The sequence below is a fragment of the Trachypithecus francoisi genome, unplaced genomic scaffold, assembly GCF_009764315.1.
Source record: "Trachypithecus francoisi isolate TF-2019V2 unplaced genomic scaffold, Tfra_2.0 Lachesis_group2, whole genome shotgun sequence".
Classification (NCBI taxonomy): Eukaryota; Metazoa; Chordata; class Mammalia; order Primates; family Cercopithecidae; genus Trachypithecus; species Trachypithecus francoisi.
This window is the reverse complement of record NW_022681465.1, coordinates 25,215,040-25,233,452: the sequence shown is the minus strand read 5'-3', so window position 1 is coordinate 25,233,452 and position 18,413 is coordinate 25,215,040. Positions and strand designations below refer to the sequence as shown.

Here is an 18,413-nt window from a genome sequence, read left to right as displayed (position 1 = left end):
CAAGGGATTATATTTGTTTTAGTATCTCCAGTTTCTACACAGGGTCTCATGCATAGTAGACACTTGATGACAAATTAATAAAACGTGTAGCCTGATTCCATTCTGTAATGATATTGGACATTGATCTTTGCTAAAATAGAGAAATTCATAATAGATCCTGTATGTAAGACTTGTATTATAGACTGTTATAACCATAGAATATTAGAACTAGAACAGACTAATTGTATAATTTTTTTTGCCTTTCTCCTTTCTAGGAATTGTCTCCTTTTACTGTTTCTATCCAGTCCAGTGATCTGTAATGATTTTATACATAGCTTTCTTTTTCTGTTGTGGCTGTTTTCTTTCTACAATCTTACCAGCTAGGTTTTGGGAATGAGGATGGGGTGTTGACTGGCAGAATTGAAGCTGGGAAGTAATTTGGAAAAGTTGTTTCTGAATACTTCTATGCTGAATAAAAAAGTATGCTGGAATGGTAATACTTGTTGAGTTTTTCTGCCATCTTTAAGAAGATACTTCATTGTTTCTTTTGACAGCACCTAATAAATGATGCATATCATCAGGATTATTAAAGCTATTTTGCTTTAGAAAATAAAAGTTTGAATAATCTAATTTTTAGGCACCAGCTGTGGATGTTGTTGCTATTGGTCTTATGTCAGGTCAAGTTATCATTCACAACATTAAATTTAATGAAACATTAATGAAGTTTCGTCAAGACTGGGGACCCATTACTTCAATATCATTTCGCACAGGTAACTTTTAACATACTTATTGATAGAAGCTAAGAACACTTAAAATTCATTATTTAAAAGTCCAATTTTTTTTGTCTTCTGGTAGCTTAATCTAATAGAAGTGAATGAATACTGGAGTAAAAGGCAAAGAAATATGAATAGATTATTGGTATATAGTTTTTTCTAACTTTATGGATTAAAAGGGAAGAGAGAATTCTTCTTATTTTGGGGGATCTAGAAGTGTTTTTCTTGATGTGTTTTATTTTAATAACAGATGGTCATCCAGTAATGGCAGCTGGAAGCCCATGTGGCCATATCGGACTCTGGGATCTGGAAGACAAAAAATTAATCAACCAAATGAGAAATGCACACTCTACAGCAATTGCCGGACTGACATTTCTCCATAGAGAGCCACTTCTTGTCACAAATGGCGCTGACAATGCTCTCAGGGTATTAGGATTATTGTTATCTTCCTAACTCATCTAACTTACCCTTTGGGTTATTACAAGCTTGCTGTAAGGTGTCATCTTTCAACCTAGAAGATGAAAGGAATGTGGAATAAGATATATTGGTATAGATGAGACAAAAAGCACAGCAGGTGACATGATTGCAGCGTAGCAGGAAAGAATTACAGTTTATTTCTCCCCTAATACCCACTCCCTCCCTTGTAGCTCCAGGGTCAGTGGCTTAGCAAGCACTACTCAATGCCAGTTGATTTATGTAGGGGGTGATTTGACTACTTGCAGATTAGATGGAACATTGTAGAAGAACTTTACATTTTTATTTCTTGGCAGATATGGATATTTGATGGTCCTACAGGTGAAGGCCGACTTTTGAGATTCAGAATGGGTCATAGTGCTCCTCTTACCAGTATCAGATATTATGGACAGAATGGACAGCAGATTCTAAGTGCAAGTGAGCTTCTATTTCATACTATTAGTTTATTTCAGCAAATATTGAGATGTGGGTGCCCAGTATTAGGTTTGATATTTACACATATTTAGATTTACATATCTCTTTGAGTGACTTAGAAGTCTCGGTAAAACTAAGAGTCCTTTTTGTCTACTTGAGAAGCACTATAGATGTTATTATCTGTGCTTAATGTGTCCCTCTGTTTACTAATCCTTGGAGACAGAATGGTCAGATTCTAAAAATTCTGTTAGTCTGCTGAAAATTATTAGTACCTCATTTTCATTTTATCCTTTGTTCTTACTAAATGCCATTCTATAAAATGTTGAATGTTTTAATGAAGTAGTTGCAATCTGGTTTTCCCTTTAAAGTGTCCCAAACTGTAACCTCAAGATTTTCAAATTGAATTTTATAAAGTTTGTCATTCACATAGTCCATTGTTTTGATGAAGCTTGATTAGGGATTTTCTGTGTATATCAACAGGTCAAGATGGAACTCTTCAGTCGTTTTCCACAGTACATGAAAAATTCAATAAGAGCTTGGGACATGGTAGGTCCTTTGCAAGACAGAAAATAAGCTGGTCACGAAATAAACATTTTGACATTCTATGAAACAACTGGAGGAGATTTCATTAATGCATTTTATTTTTTCTTGGATGAACTAGATAAACATGTATGGAAGAGGTAGTAAGATTCCTAGGATCAAAGTTGCTATAGAAGTGATTGAGGTTCTGTTATAAGGTTATTGAAAAAGGTTAGACATCTTGGGTGGTAAAAACATACAGCTGCCACCCAAAAGATGTTGATGGCCTCACTTGAGCTATCTGTACAGTGCACAGTTTTTAAAAGGGAAGATAGCTTAGAGAAAGCATCAAAGTAAGCAGCATCCAATTATTTTGCTTTAAAGCAATTATTTTGTTCTCTTTCCATTTTCATGGTTTCCAGCCTTTGAAAGATTTTATTAAACAACAAAATTTTATTCAGTTTTATTATTACTAATTTTTAGGTGACTATCTTATATAATTCATGCATGTATATAAAATTTAAAGATTATGTTTTAACAATATCTAAAATAACTTAGAGTTAAAAAATAACAATGGCAATAACATCTTTTGTTTTTGACTTAAATGGGAATGTCTTGAACTTTATAGTTATAAGACAATGATAACTTTTCTTTTATATACACTTTTTATTAAGAAGGATTCATAGCTATCTATGTTCCCCTCCCCCAACCTCAGGGTTAATAAATAAAAAGAGAGTCAAACGTAAAGGACTTCAGAATACCATGTCAGTGAGACTTCCACCCATCACAAAGTTTGCAGCAGGTAAGTAACTTCATACTGTGTTTTGAGAAGTTCGCCCTTGTCATTTATTTCCTACTGTGTGCTGTTTTATTTTCTCTTTTAATAAATGCTTTTACAAATATTAATAAGCATTCAGAAGATAACCCCAGGTGCATGCTGGTCTTGTGTGAAGACTAAAAATGAGTTATTTTAAATGTGAACTTCTTATCTATTAACCTCAGGCTTTGCTCTTCTCTATAACAGGTATTTATAATATTTGATTTTATAGCCTTTCTTTTTGTTCTGTCATATGCCTAGTATAATGAAAGTTACTAATATAAAAAGAACTGAAACAGCAAAATATGAGAACATAGAGGTCTGACTAATTAAGATCTAAGAATACTGAGGTCTTAGTATACTATGTCATTTGACCAATGCTTCTTTCAAAGAAGTGATTTTCAGAAAAATATAGATAATGGGTTGTGTGAAATCTATCATGGGAAATTACTGTGTAGGCACCATTTCTATTTGAAAGTTATTATTGTGAGCACCTTTCTGTTTTCTTAGAGCTTGAATGATGTTTCTAAATACATTTGAATCACATCACTCATCTGCTTAAAATTTTTTAGTGGCTTCTGACACCTTTAGAGTGGAATCTCATCTCCTTAACATGACTTCCAAGACCTTTTGTAGTGTGGTCCTGGTTGCCTTGCCCTACTCCTGTCCCTCCCAAGAAGATACTACACTTAACATGCTGTCCTCCGTTTTGTTCGTTTTTTCTTGTGCATGTTATCCCCCCAGCTAATTTTTACTTGTTCTACCACTCTATCCAGAGAGCCATTTACTTTCCCCAAATCTCCTGAGTGGTCTTATAAGAAAACACTATTGGCCGGGCGTGGTGGCTCAAGCCTGTAATCCCAGCACTTTGGGAGGCCGAGACGGGCGGATCACGAGGTCAGGAGATCGAGACCATCCTGACTAACATGGTGAAACCACGTCTCTACTAAAAATACAAAAACTAGCCGGGCGAGGTGGCGGGCGCCTGTAGTCCCAGCTACTCGGGAGGCTGAGGCAGGAGAACGGCGTAAACCCGGGGGCGGAGCTTGCAGTGAGCTGAGATCCGGCCACTGCACTCCAGTCCGGGCGACAGAGCGAGACTCCGCCTCAAAAAAAAAAAAAAAAAAAAAAGAAAACACTATTATACTTTACTGTAATTTCTTCTAATTAGAATCTCTTGTTAGGTATGTTAATTAGCTTGATTTAGCCATTCCACAATGTATACATATCACAACATTATGTTCTATGCCATAAACATAAGTACACACACTTCTTATTCGTCAATTAAAAAATAATAACCTCTTGTTAGATTGGAAACATTGATATCAGGTATTACCTGTTTGTTTTACCATTGTATCCGTACTGTCTGAAATATTAGCTGCCTAATAAGTAATAGATGAATAACAGAATGAAAAGTAATTTGATTTACGATTTTCATTACGTTTTAGAGGAAGCTCGTGAAAGTGACTGGGATGGTATCATTGCTTGCCATCAAGGTAAGCTATCTTGCTCAACCTGGAATTATCAAAAATCTACAATAGGTGCTTACTTTCTCAAGCCAAAAGAGATGAAGAAAGATGACATAACTGCAACAGTAAGTGAGCTTGTTTATAAGAGTGTCTTCTCTTTAAAACTTTCCTATGGAAGTCTTGTTATACTCAAGGTTTCCGATCATAATATTGATTGAAAGAACGTAGTTTAACATTTTAAAGCATTGCGTAACCCAAGGCCACAAAGATTTGCTCCTGTGACTTATAAGAGTTTTCTAGTTTTAGCTCTTATATTTAGGTTTATTCTCTCTGAATCGATTTTTGTGTACGGTATGATAAAGGGGTCCAAATTCATTTTTTTGCATGTGGATATCCAGTTGTCCCAGCACTATTTGTTCAAAAGACTATTCTTTCTCCATTAATGATCTTGTTACCTCTGCTGAAAGTCATTTGACCTTGTATATAAGAGTTCATTTCTGGACTCTGAATTCTCTTCCATTGATCTGCATGTCTGTTCTTATACCAGTACCACACTGTCTTGATTTTGGTAGCTTTGTGGTAAGTTGTGAAATCAGGAAGTGTGACTTCTCCAGGTTTTTTGTTCTTTTTTCAAGATTGTTTTGGCTCTTCTGGTCCCTTGCATTTTCATATGGATTTTAGAATGAGCTTATCAATTTCTGCAAAAAAAGCAGCTACAATTTTGATAGGGATTTCGTTTTGATTTTGCAGATCAGTTTGAGTGTTGTCTCTGATCTATGAACATGGGGTGTTTTTCCATTTATTTAGATTTTTCTTAATTTTTCAACAATATTCTGTAGTTGTTTGTATATAAGTCTTACACTTCTTTGGGTACATTTTTCCTAGTATTCTTTTTAATGTTATTGAAGTAGAGGTTTTTTTTTTTGGATTGTTCATTGAGAGTGTGTCAAAATGCAATTGATTTTTACATTTTTGATCTCATATCTTGTAACCTTGCTGAACTTATTTATTAGTTCTAATAGTTTTTAATAGATGCCTCTGCTTTTGAAAATGCTTATTAAAAGTGTAACTCAACATTTGACCCTATTTTATACAAATGGCATCGTAAGTATGTATATTCTATTCTCCGTAGTATGAAAATCCAGTCTTAAGTTTTTATATAATTTTCTAAACCTTAAAGATTCTATCTTACGCTCCCTTAGGGACGTTTACCTACATAGTTTTGAGTAATGGTTGTAATAGTAGTGGTAATCACAGGTAACATTTTCTGTGTGATTACTTTGTTCCAGGCTCTCTGTCTAGCATGGATTATTTCATATTTTCCTCACAACAGTCCTACAACACGGTACATTCTTTAGCTGCTTTTTATGGACAGTAAAACAGGTTTTATGAGCAATATGCCTAAGATCAATGAAACGAGTAAGGGGCAGAGCTGGGATTTTAACCTGAGACAATTCGTTCTAGAATCTATATTCTTATAGCCCATAGCGATCACTCATAGAACATTTAGTATGTGTGTATACTATGATATGTGGCTGGAGTTGAGTCATTTGTCTGACAGTCTCAGCTATCTGGAGCAAAGCCAGTAACCAATAAGTAATAAGCAAAAATAACTATAGAGAGCCTGTGCACTAAAGTACAATTTGTTACTCAAAGCTAACACTCACGGGTTTATTTTTGCTTTGTTTGGCTTAGATAATACATTAGAATGAATAAATTAGAAGAGATTGCCAGGAGCGGGCCAACTAAAAACAATAACTCCCTTAAAAGAATATAACGCAGGACAGTGTAGGGCCTGTGTTACTTGTAGGTTACAGCGTACTAGCTCCTTTAGTCTCCTAATTGTATAACTATACAACATAGCGTAAACATTTATGAATTTTTCAAAATAGGTCAGCTTAATGTTTGTGTTTCATTTAGGAAGATAAAATGTTTTTTAACCATAGTAATTTCCTATCTGAAATATGTATTTTTTTTTAAAGAAATCTTTATTTAGAAGAATGTATGTATGTAAAACATATTTATGTGATGCAATATAAATATGTCTTGACTCAGTGGTATGTCAGAGTTTATGTTGCTTTCCTTAGTTAAATAAACCTTCATTAAATACTTTCTATTTAGTTTGTATAAGTCATCTGTTTAGATGTAAATTCAATTTAGATGTAAATTGAGTTATCTCTTGGGTGGATGACATCTGACTGGCACATATTGGCAATCAGTTATTTCTCCAGCAGTGACCAAATATGTAGCCAGTCTCATGTTTTCATATAGAGAAAATATATTGATGTAATATTGATACTTTAAGTATTAAAATGAGTTTATATTATAGAAGCTGCTTATAAACCAAATGTTTTCTCTGTAGTGTCTTACATATTTCCTTCCTAATATGTCATAATTAAAACATTTTGGGTTTTTGCTTGGCCATTCGAACTAATGGTATGTTTTTCGTTTGATGTCAGCTGTGGAAGCACTTCGTTACAAAAGGCAAGACAAAAAGAAATTAGGCAAAAGGAATGTTTTGACTTTAACCTTGTTAATAAATTAAAAATTGGAGGCTAGTCCTATATATAGTTCTCTTGACTTTGTACATTTAAATTGAGTTAACCTTAGTTATGTTTTGTTTTCTTAGATAATAATTCTTCATACTTTTTAAAGAATGGAGATAGAATCTAGCTTGTATGCTTATACACCCAAATATAATTATGTTTAAAAAAACTAACGAAGCAATTCATTTACCATACTTTTTTTAAATAAAAAGGAATAAATAGATAAAAAATACTTTGGAAAGCATAAAGTGCAATAAAAATGTTAGTTATTTTCTTTGTCATTTGTGGGTTTTTTTTTTTTCTTAAAGGCAGTGGATATAACTTCTTGTGGAAACTTTGCTGTAATTGGCCTCTCATCAGGAACTGTAGATGTATATAACATGCAGTCTGGTATACATCGAGGAAGTTTTGGCAAGGATCAAGGTATAGAATTTTTTTCCTTGTTTTTAATTAATATAGGTAGATATAAGACTAGTAGTGAAAGCTGGCATGTATAATCTTTAAGTGCTGGGCATTTTGCTAAAGTTGAAGATGGGTTATAATCAACCCTATATGGCAGATACTGCCATTGTATCATAAGGACCATGTTGAAAGAGAAAAGTCATGGGTACCTAAGAGTTATGTGGATATTATACAGATTAATTTTTTTTCTTCTCTCCTTTAAGCAGAAAATCTTAACAAACTTTTCGAACCTATGTTGTATCGATCTGATTTTTGTTTTTTTACTCGAACAGTATTAATAATTGAGAATCTTCTTACACCCCTAAAATCCAGATTTATTTCAAGATTTTAAAGGATATTTAAGTGGCAGCTTATATATTTGAATGAAGGAATCACTGTGTGTATTGTTCAGAGAGAAACACTGCCAATTCTGATTTTTTTTCTTTTGACATCTACCTTACAGCTCACAAGGGATCTGTTAGAGGCGTCGCAGTGGATGGATTAAACCAGTTGACAGTTACAACTGGTAGTGAAGGATTACTCAAATTCTGGAACTTTAAAAACAAAATTTTAATTCATTCTGTGAGCCTCAGTTCATCTCCAAATACCATGTTGCTACATAGAGACAGGTAAACTTTTAATGATAATGGATTTTCTCTTTGATTCTTTCGCTAAAGTTATAAAGTCACAAGTTACCAAGTGGGAAAAATCAGGCTATTTAGTAAAGAACAACATTTGGCTTAATTTCTCCCAAAGTGTATTTGATTTAACCAAATTCAAGTGGATGTGAGACTTTAGTTCAAGGGTTTTTTGTTTATTAAAACTGGTGCGTTTATCTTGCTAGTGGCATTCTGGGACTCGCCTTGGATGACTTCTCCATTTGTGTTCTGGACATAGAAACTAGGAAGATTGTCAGAGAGTTTTCTGGACACCAAGGCCAAATAAATGACATGGTAAAACAAACTCTAACTGATAAAACTTGACTCATTTCTACTTTTATTTGGGTGTGTTATCCTTTAATAGCCTTAAAATCATTTTATGAGATGGTCATCTATTTTAATTTGCAGGCTGTTTTTCAAAGATTTTAAAGGAAAATTTTGAATTGAAAGTTTAATATTTTTCGGGGAGTTGATGCCATCAAATTGAAGTATAAGTTTTAGAGCTCATCTTTTTTTCATTAACTCTAAACAAGGCCAAAGTATAGTTTAGAGAATGAATGATCCATTGGTATATATGTCATTCTTAATATTAAAATAGACTGGGAGAACTCATTTCTGTTTTACTGTGTATGGAATGAATTAATAGTAGAAAACCATTTGCCTGGAATACCTGGTATCTGGTTTATTTTACTTTAGTGCTATTTTTAGAGTTTATATATCTTACCTCTGAAAGGGTTTAATTAATAAAAATGTGCTTAAGTTTACTATTATGTTCTTATAATGGAATGTATGATGGAAAGAAGTAAACTAGTTTAAAAAGCATATTTAATTAAAAAGGACTTTTAAAATGAATTTGTCACTTGAGGACCATATTAAGTATATGGTATCATTTTTCATCAATTGCAGATACCTTGATTTGCTTGAAAATAGAAAAAGTAAAATAAAAATAAAATCTTAATACTTAGTGACAAACCCAACAGCTACATTTACCAGTTCTCACACCAAATATCAGAATTTACGCCTTTCCTTAAAAATTGAAGGAAAAAAACCTGGTCAGGATGTTATGTTCTGCAGATAGGAGGTTGGCAAAATTACACATCACCGCAATTTGTTTTGACAGCGTCTGTAGAAACGAGGATGGGATTGGGTTAATTGTGCTGAAATGGCACTTTTGCAAACATCTGTCAGTGTCAACTTGCTCTTCCCATTTGTTTTTCAAACCTTGCTTTCAACTTGTATATCTCGAGTTTCCTTGCTCAGTAATAAGGTACTCCCGTTAGTTAAATCTGTGAGCATTTATAACATGACTTTACCTGTCAGAATCATTCCTTCCCATCCTTTACTATCTGTACCACCCTTCTGTAAATTGATCTATCTGTAACTCAAGATTTGAGTTCCCATTATATTACTGCAGCCTGATGAACAAATTAACATTTATGTATCCCGGTATCATCTACTAATTTAAACTGCTGGATGAACAATCTACTACAACTGTAAACTGTAAAGTTTTTCCTTTTGGATCATCTTTCACCTGTGATCTGATTTGTGCCTCACAACCCTTAGGTACTACAGGCAAGGAGATCTATTATTTATCCATTTTCATAGCTAGAAAAAATAATGGGTGGCATAAGTAGTTTATTTAAATTTATTTTGAAAATCTGATTATAATTTGTTTAGAAATAAAGGATTATTAAAAGAGAAAAGAAGATTTTTAACTTAAGCTTCAAGAAAAGCAAGCCCTTATCACCACACATAAACATAGTCTATAAATAAAGATTATGATTTGAAAATTAATGCAGTACACTTAACTTTTTTAACTTTTAATAATTCATTTAAAAGTCTAATCTTTATCCAGACTCCAATTCAGTGGTATTTAGAAAGTGGTATTTTCTTTTATATAAAATAAGACAGTCTGAATGCTAGTCAAATTAATTTTTTTATGAAGCCTGCATCATCTTTTCATTTATTACATTCTTTAAGGTGTTAACTATATATACATACACACATACATACAAATATATTCATGTATATTTATATATATATATTTTTTTTTTTTTAATTTAAAGGCTTTTAGTCCTGATGGTCGTTGGTTAATAAGTGCTGCAATGGATTGCTCTATTAGGACTTGGGACCTTCCTTCTGGGTGGTAAGTTTATATTTCTAAATCCCTAACCTCTATAAGATTTCTAAGTTATTTTCTTCACATGTGACTTTTACCTATAGTTAATGGGTTATATGCTTTGTCAATGTGACTATATTTGGAGATTTTTCTGACATGACTATATTGTATCCTTGGAGTGTTTTTGATAACTAAACAGCAGGTAGTAGTAGTATCATGAAATGTAGTAGAAAAATGAAATCTCACTTAGGTTTTCTCATCCTGCAAAATTGAGATACAGAAGCAAGTTGCCTAAACCTTAAGAAAGCTCATTTGGCCTTTTTGATTCTCCAAAATAAAGCTCAGACTTAAAGATGGCAAACTTTTATTTTGAGTTTGTTTAGTTCATGCTGAATTTAGTTAAAAGGTCAAACCCCTTAACTTTTCCTTTTTGTGTGTCTCTTCTGTTTCTCTGACATAATTCTTAAAAGAAGGCATTTTAGATAGTCTTAGTGCATTTTGTGTTGCTTATAACAGAATATTGAAACTCGGTTATTTCTAAAGAAAAGAAGTTTATTTCTTACACTTTGGGGGATTGAGAAGCCCCAGGTCAAGGGGCCATATCTGGTGAGAGCCTTCTTGCTGGTGGAGACTCTCTGAAGAGTCAGTCGCAAGGTGGTATGGGGTATCACAGAGTAAGGGGGCTGAGCGTGATAATGTAACAGCTTGAGTCTGTCTTCCTCTTCTTATAAAGCCACCAGTTTCCCTTTCATGATAATCCCTTAATCCATGAATGGGTTAATCCATTAATGAGGACAGAGTCCTCATGATCCAGTCACCTCTTAAAGGCACTCCCTCTCAATACCGTCACATTGGGGATTAAGTTTAAACATGAGTTTTGGAGGAGACATTCAAACTATATCTTAAAGTGGTAAAAATGTGTGTCTTTGGATTTGTTAAAACCTGACAAATGTTTAGAAATCTATTTCATGGGTTGAACTTTGCTACTAATCCCGGACTTTAAAGAGAAAACAACTAATTCTGTAAATCATATGAACAGAGGAGACATACAGAATGTGTGTGGGCTTTATTGTTAAAAATTAAGTAGGTATAGATACCATTTAAAATCGTATCATTTAACATAGGATTGCTTAGATGACTATGAAGCAAGGAAGAATTATGGGAATAGCAAAACATCTAATTTAACAGTAACATACCATTAGAGAAAGATAGGTGAGAAAAATGAGAAGGAAAGTGGTACTTTTTAATCTAAAATATTCCTAAATTAAGCTCTGTTCACTTCCTCTTCCTACTCAGGAATTTAATAAGCTCATACATGAAAACAGTTTGACCTTTAGAAAGGAAAAACCCTGATGTCCTCAGTTCCCTTCAAGTTTGAAACAGGCCTGAGGCATACCTACCCATCTTGTGTATACACTGGATTTATAGTAAGCACAGCTAACGATTGTCACTAGTGGGTCCAGCTTTAATAACCAGGGACCTTTGTCCACAGGTGTGTCTCTTTCACTTAAATTAGAATGAAGCAAAATCTAATTTATTGACTGTATCCTCTTTTGGCTTCAGAAAGTTCACTAAAAGTTGGTATTTCTTTAATTTAAAAAAATTTTGTTAAAGACACTATTAGAAATATTAGTGGTCTGTCACTTATTCGGCTGTTGCTATTTTCTAAAAGTTAATGTTATATAATTTGAATTGCTTTAAAATAAGAAAGTTGTATAAATAGTAGAGTTGGCATAATGCCTTTTTCATTTCCCTTTTTAATATTTTATATTAGTGGGAGAGATTATTCAGTAGTAGTAAATTGGCAATGTATTTTAAGTGGTAAATTTGTCTTTGAAATGGAAAAATTAGGATCTGAAAGTAGCATTCAAAGCCACTAACCTTTGACTCAGCATTCGCCTTTTGCTGAATTTATTATATCAGTAAAAAGTTGAACAGATTCAAATCTGATAGATTTTCAGCTCTAGTATCTTTATTTTTAGGTGAACATAGGCAATTTTAAGTGAATAGAGAGGCATGAAGCTGGGTGTAGCACAAGAGCAAGAAGTGACCACATCGAATTGTTAAAAAGAAATGTAATGAAATCTAAATTGATTGGAGAAAAGTATATTTTTATTAAAGAAAAAAGTTTTGCGTTAACATTTGAAGTGGACCAAATGAGAGAGCGGGAATAACTATCCAACAACTGCTGCTGCTTAATTGCAACTAAGCTAAGATTTACAATGTGCTGCTAGGCACTATATATGCTTTTATTTTTCATATCCTAACAGGTTGTAGGTACTATTACTGTTATTAGTCCCATTTCAAAAATAACCACAGGAGAAATAAATAGGTTTCTTAATAGTTATGTTACCATCTTTGCTCAAACTGTCTCGTTTTAAGTATGAACTGATTTTCTTTAAAACAAAAAAAAAAACATAATTAGTATGACAGCCTTTGGAAATTACTAGTTCTTCTTCCAATTAAATAATTTGAATAATGAAAACACATTACATAGCCTGGAAAGTGAAGCTATCTATGAGTAAACCCTTGAGTGTATTAACATACAGGTATATCCATCTGGAATTGTGCCTATCTGAAACAAATTGCATGGGTGTTAAACTTTGCTGTAAAGTTTTTTTAAAGTGCTGAAATATTTGTTATGTTTGTAAAATTTTCAGAGGAACTGAGTTGAAATTTTTTGTCTCTGAAGTTATCATTCCTCTACCACTACCACCACCTTTTATGTCTGGTTGTTTTTGATCTAATAGAAATTCGGATTGAATTCTTTTTTTTTTTTTTTCCCAAGACGAAGTCTTGCTCTTTTGCCCAGGCTAGACAGTGCAATCTCCTTCTCCCAGGTTCAAGCAATTCTCCTGCCTCAGCTTCCTGAGCAGCTGGGACCACAGGCATGTGCCACCATGCCTGGCTAATTTTTTTTTTTTTTTTTTTTAATGAAGTTAGGGTTTCACCATGTGGCCAGGCTGATCTCAAACTCCTGACCTCAAGTGATCCACCCACCTTGGCCTCCCAAAGTGCTGGGATTACAGCCGTGAGCCACCATGCCTGGCCCAGATTGCGTTCTTTGAGGAGTGAGAAATACATAAATAATCTGAATAGAACTTTTCATTTGTTCTGTCTCACCCAACCCCTACTTCATGAGGAGCATTACATGAGAAGAATTGGAATTGACATTGTTTTGAATTTCTCACTGAGGCAGAAACATCCCCTTCTACTCCTTAAAGATTTCTGTGGAAGGTGATTTTAGCACTTTGGAAATAGAACATATGGAAGCAGTCTCCATTTGCTCAGAATAATAATCAGAAACAACCTTCTGAATGGTAATGCAGGGCTCAGATCTTGTAAATCTGATCCCTTAGAATAGGAATTGTATTAATATTCTTTGAGAAAAAATTATAAGGTACCTGCGACTTATTTTTTAACATTAGCATGAAACTATATGTTAGTTTTAGGTCTGGGATGAGCCTGTGCATTTATGTTTTATGAACTAATGTGGCAGTGTAGAATATGCTGTGTATGTGGAAACCACCTTCCTCAATTTGGTGGTTTTATATAATGGAAGTCCCATCTACCCACACACCACAGCTGTGGAAATGAAGTTACACAATGAAGTTGACAAGATAATTATAGTATGAAGTAAAATAAGTTTGCTCAAGCAGTAAGCTTTCTTTTTAACAGATAGTTCCTAAACATGTTAGGAAGTTTTACCCTTCACGTATGTAAACTTTTGATGAGTAATATTCAGACAAAGGAAATACCTTAAGATTTGAAATGGCCGTGTTTTAGGTTTAATCTTGATATGTGTTAAGATAATATCTTCATCTCTGGATTGTTTGGATTAAGTGACTTAACATAAATAATTTAATAGTCTATGGCATATAATAAGTGTTTAGCAAATGTTTTCTTTTCCCCAACTCCCTTGATTCCCAATAAAAGCCATTCTTGTGAGCTTTCAAAACAGACTTGAACAGAAATCAGACAGGTTATTGCTTCCTTCCCCATAATGGACAATTAAACAGCAGTCGTTTTCCTGAACACACTTTGATGTGTGTGTGTTTGTTTTCAGTGCTTCTAATTGTTGTCTTTTCTTTCCATCTTGCCTTCATTGTTTAAGGCTTACATTTTTATTGGCTCTTTCAGCAAATTGAGAGAGGCATTTTACCATGGGCAAGCAACTTAATGTCTCCCACTGGACAGTCTTCATTTACATTTGAGCTGCTCACAGTGTGTGTCCCGTGAATCACCAATGTAGGCATACTCTGGGTGTTTGTAAGCTATTGCCCTCTTTTTGTGTTTTAGTTTCAGTAGTAGCTTTACTAGAATTTATATTGGCTAACAATATAAATTGGGTAGACCTGCTTGGGTGAAAATCCTGACCCAATTGCTTTCTACCTTGAGTGAGTTTTCAAATTCTGCTGGACCTCAGTTTTCTGAACTGTATAGTAAGGACGGATCTGCCTATAGGGTTTGTGAAGATTCGATTAGTTAACACACTCAAGTGCTGAGGATACTTCCTCACTCAGAGCACTAAAAAAGTGTTAATCTTGTTCTTGAAATAATTTGTATTAATATACATCTGGAACTTGAGTCATTTGTGTGTACCTTCCTATGGATAATAAATTGGCTTCAGAAAAGCTGTAATTAAAAACCAGTATACTCTCCTTAAAGCTGTTCTCACCTTTAGCAAGCCTAAGGGGTCTTTCAGCAGGATTCAGATGAGTGTAGGCCTTTCTCTTTGCTTCTTAAATCTACCTCTTTTCACTTCCTGCTACCACCATCCTAGTTATCTTTTTGATTGTTAAATGATTACTACCATACTGTCACCATTCTCTCTGTTCAAATATATTCTGCATTCTTATGGCAAGTTTTCTATGGAAGTGAAGGTTATGCCACTATCTCCTCTTAAGTGATTAATGACTTTCCATCAATTATAAGATTGAAACAAACTCAGGTGTTTGGTATTTAAGACATTGTATGCAGCCTTATGCTTATGCTTAATGGTCCTACAAAACTGCACTCTTCACTTTACACAATTGTATTTTCCCTTGCCTTTTCCACCACCTTTCTCTTAGCCAGGAAGTGCTTTCTCTACTAGACGCCAATATCCATTGAAATCCTCTCCATTTGTAAACCTCCTCTCAAACATAAGTGTTCTCTGTGAAGCCCATTCTGAGTCTTCTACCTGGTTTGTGGTTACTCTCCCTTTCACCCCAACTTGTAAATCCCTTCAGCAGTTTAAAGCTGTTGGGCTAGTTTCCATAAATTGCTTTATGGTTCTTCTCTAGAGACTGAATTTTCATGTGTTTCATGTAGAGCATAATTACTTATTTCAAAAACAGGTACAGTTGCTCAAAAGCTTTTTTTTAAATTACCATTCTTATTTACATCCATTTTGTTATATTACTTTCTCCTTTTGCCTAAGCTTTTCATTAGTTTCACTGAAGTAACAAAAATACAGAATATTGATAATTTGATTTATTTTAAATGTTATGTCTTTAGAATTGTCTCCAGGTCAGTCTACCAAAATTTAGTATTTGAGAAAAAAAGATTTCCTCCTGCTTCCTCCCTGTTGTTGAAACTGCTTCACCAGTTAGTTGGTCTAGTGGATGTTGTCTTTCTCATTCAGTGAGAAACTTAGTTAACAAAGCTATTTATTAGTGGTGACTTTCTGATCGATGCTGGTAATTTAAGAAAAAAACAAAACAAAACATTTTCTGCATCTCTTATCCTTTGTGTTTTTGGCAAAAATATTTTTGTGAATTTTATCCTTTTTGGTAGAGTTCAAATACTTTTAACATGTTAATTATTTCTGTAGCCTTATAGACTGCTTTTTGTTGGACTCGGCTCCTCTCAATGTTTCTATGTCTCCTACTGGAGACTTTCTGGCAACTTCCCATGTGGACCACCTTGGAATTTATCTATGGTAAGTTCTTTCATATGGTTCTGTTTTGGGATGAAGAAGATTGTATTGTCAGAGAGTTAGAGTCACTAAAATTGTCATTTAGACTGTTTTTATATTTATTAAATGGAAATGTCACAAGTTAACATAGATTTAATTCACTGTAAGTCTGTGAGTGATTCAACATCTGCTTGATAACGTAGACAGCTTTGCTGAAGTATGTATTCCAAACCACGTGATTGATTTTTATCTGTTATCATATTTGGCTTTTATTTGCAGAAAGAATAAGTGAGTTCTAAAAGTTTAGGCAAAGGAGTCCCCAGCCACGCCATGGTTTTCCTGCCAGTATCCCACAACTACTTTATGACCTTGGCCAATCACTTCTGAACCTCAGCCTAGTTTGTCTATAAAATAAGGCACAAGTATAAGCAGAATACTTTCTGAGAGATTTATTCTGGTTGCATGACTTTTCATAACTGTGTAAAGATACTTATGTGATGTTCAAATTTTGATGAACCTGTAAGGGACTATGATTGCTCATAATAAATAGAACATCACCTGAGTTTAGAAAAAAAATTTTTTTTTTAATTATTATTATACTTTAAGTTCTAGGGTACATGTGCATAACGTGCAGGTTTGTTACATATGTATACTTGTGCCATGTTTATTTTGTTTCTTTCCTGACTTTATACATCTATTGGGTAAAAGAAAAAATTGATTTTTTAAAAAAATTAATGATAAAATGTTATAATTACATTTGAAGATACAGAAGGAATTTTAATATATAATAGAAATAGACCCTGTTCACCTTAATTGGTAAAATGGAGTATCTTAGAATCCATGAGGCTTCAACAGTTCAGAAAAGAAGAGCTATGAGCACTCACAGCAGGAGTATGGCCCCTCTCTCTAAAGTGCTGCTATTAATAACTTGAAACCTGAGATTCTCAATTTTTATTTTCTATTCCAGATTCATAAACTGTGGGCAAAAGAACCTGTCCCCTTCTTTGGGACTGGTATCTACATCTTGATTAGTCATCCATGGCCAGGGTGCAGGCTAAGAGGCAGAAATATGGCTACTTAGAGGGCCATTCTAGAGAAGGGGAATCTATGACCTTTCAGCAACCGCAAGAATATGCAGAGCAAGAATATGCTCAGCATATTTGCACTCTGACTTACTCTCTGAGTTCATCTTTCCTTCTGTTATAATTTACTTAAATAAAGGTTGATATATGTCAAAACAATATATGAAAGTTATTTTACCTTACAAAAGTATTATCTGCTACTGGTCTATCTTTAATATATTTTTGTACTACGTCAGGAAAGAGACTCAAAATGTATTTGCACAGCTTTGTTATGATGGCATCTATGATATAAGTCAAGGCATTTTTAAATTGATACAATCTATCTTTGAGGTCTTTTTTTTTAACTAATAGAAGTCTGTAGTCAAATTCAATATTGTAGAGTGTTTCTCTGAAGAAACTTTTTATAGTTTTTAAAATATTGCTTGTGTTTTGATTTTTCAGGTCCAATATTTCCCTGTATTCAGTTGTTTCATTACGGCCACTTCCTGCAGATTATGTCCCTTCAGTAGTAATGCTTCCTGGTACTTGTCAAACCCAAGGTAATTACAAAATTGCAAAGTAATTTTTGAGGTGTAATATTATAAACCTAATATAGGAGCTATTGCTACCAAAGGCAAAGTTTAGTGCATTCAATCCAAGTGTTTTTTAACTGATATAAAAGACTTTGAATGACTTCATGAATTTATGCAAAAATATAATTGATGTGGTATTGATAAGCTATCAGATAGTATACCAGTGAAGCAGGTGTTTTGGGTTTAGTGATGGAAGTTTTAGTTATGAGAAAATAAGGAAAAGGCAGGGATAAGGAAATGAAATAAATGAACAGTTTACAAGGCTGCATTAAGTGAACATGTTATGAAATACAGATGGATTTGGAATGAATTAAATTGCTTTTATATGATAAAAATCTTTTGTTTTACCTGAAAAATTTTTTTAAGATGTAGAAGAATCAGAAGAAACAGTAGAACCAAGTGATGAAATGATAGAGTATGATTCGCCAGAACAGTTGAATGAGCAGTTGGTGACTCTTTCACTTCTTCCTGAATCACGATGGAAAAACCTTCTTAATCTTGATGTTATTAAGGTAATAATTAATACACTTAATAGACCCTAAGCATGCATCCAGAAGCATTTTTATTTTTTTAAGCAGAGAGAACTGCTCCTACTTGAGGGCATGAGAAGAGCAATTAATGTGTAAGATAACACCGACAATGCCATTTAA

The 18,413-nt window shown here is 33.7% G+C and overlaps 1 protein-coding gene across 1 annotated transcript in view; it reads left to right on the top strand.

Moving 5' to 3' along the window:
- The window catches only part of WDR36 (WD repeat domain 36), a 37,547-nt gene that overhangs the window by 10,737 nt on the left and 8,397 nt on the right, over positions 1 to 18,413 (top strand). Inside the window, 13 exon segments of the mRNA XM_033178949.1 lie at positions 617 to 749; positions 1,003 to 1,178; positions 1,523 to 1,643; positions 2,121 to 2,186; positions 2,875 to 2,961; positions 4,425 to 4,570; positions 7,300 to 7,414; positions 7,896 to 8,061; positions 8,277 to 8,385; positions 10,158 to 10,237; positions 16,026 to 16,133; positions 17,633 to 17,730; positions 18,130 to 18,275. Coding sequence (XP_033034840.1) covers positions 617 to 749; positions 1,003 to 1,178; positions 1,523 to 1,643; positions 2,121 to 2,186; positions 2,875 to 2,961; positions 4,425 to 4,570; positions 7,300 to 7,414; positions 7,896 to 8,061; positions 8,277 to 8,385; positions 10,158 to 10,237; positions 16,026 to 16,133; positions 17,633 to 17,730; positions 18,130 to 18,275 — 1,551 coding nt within the window.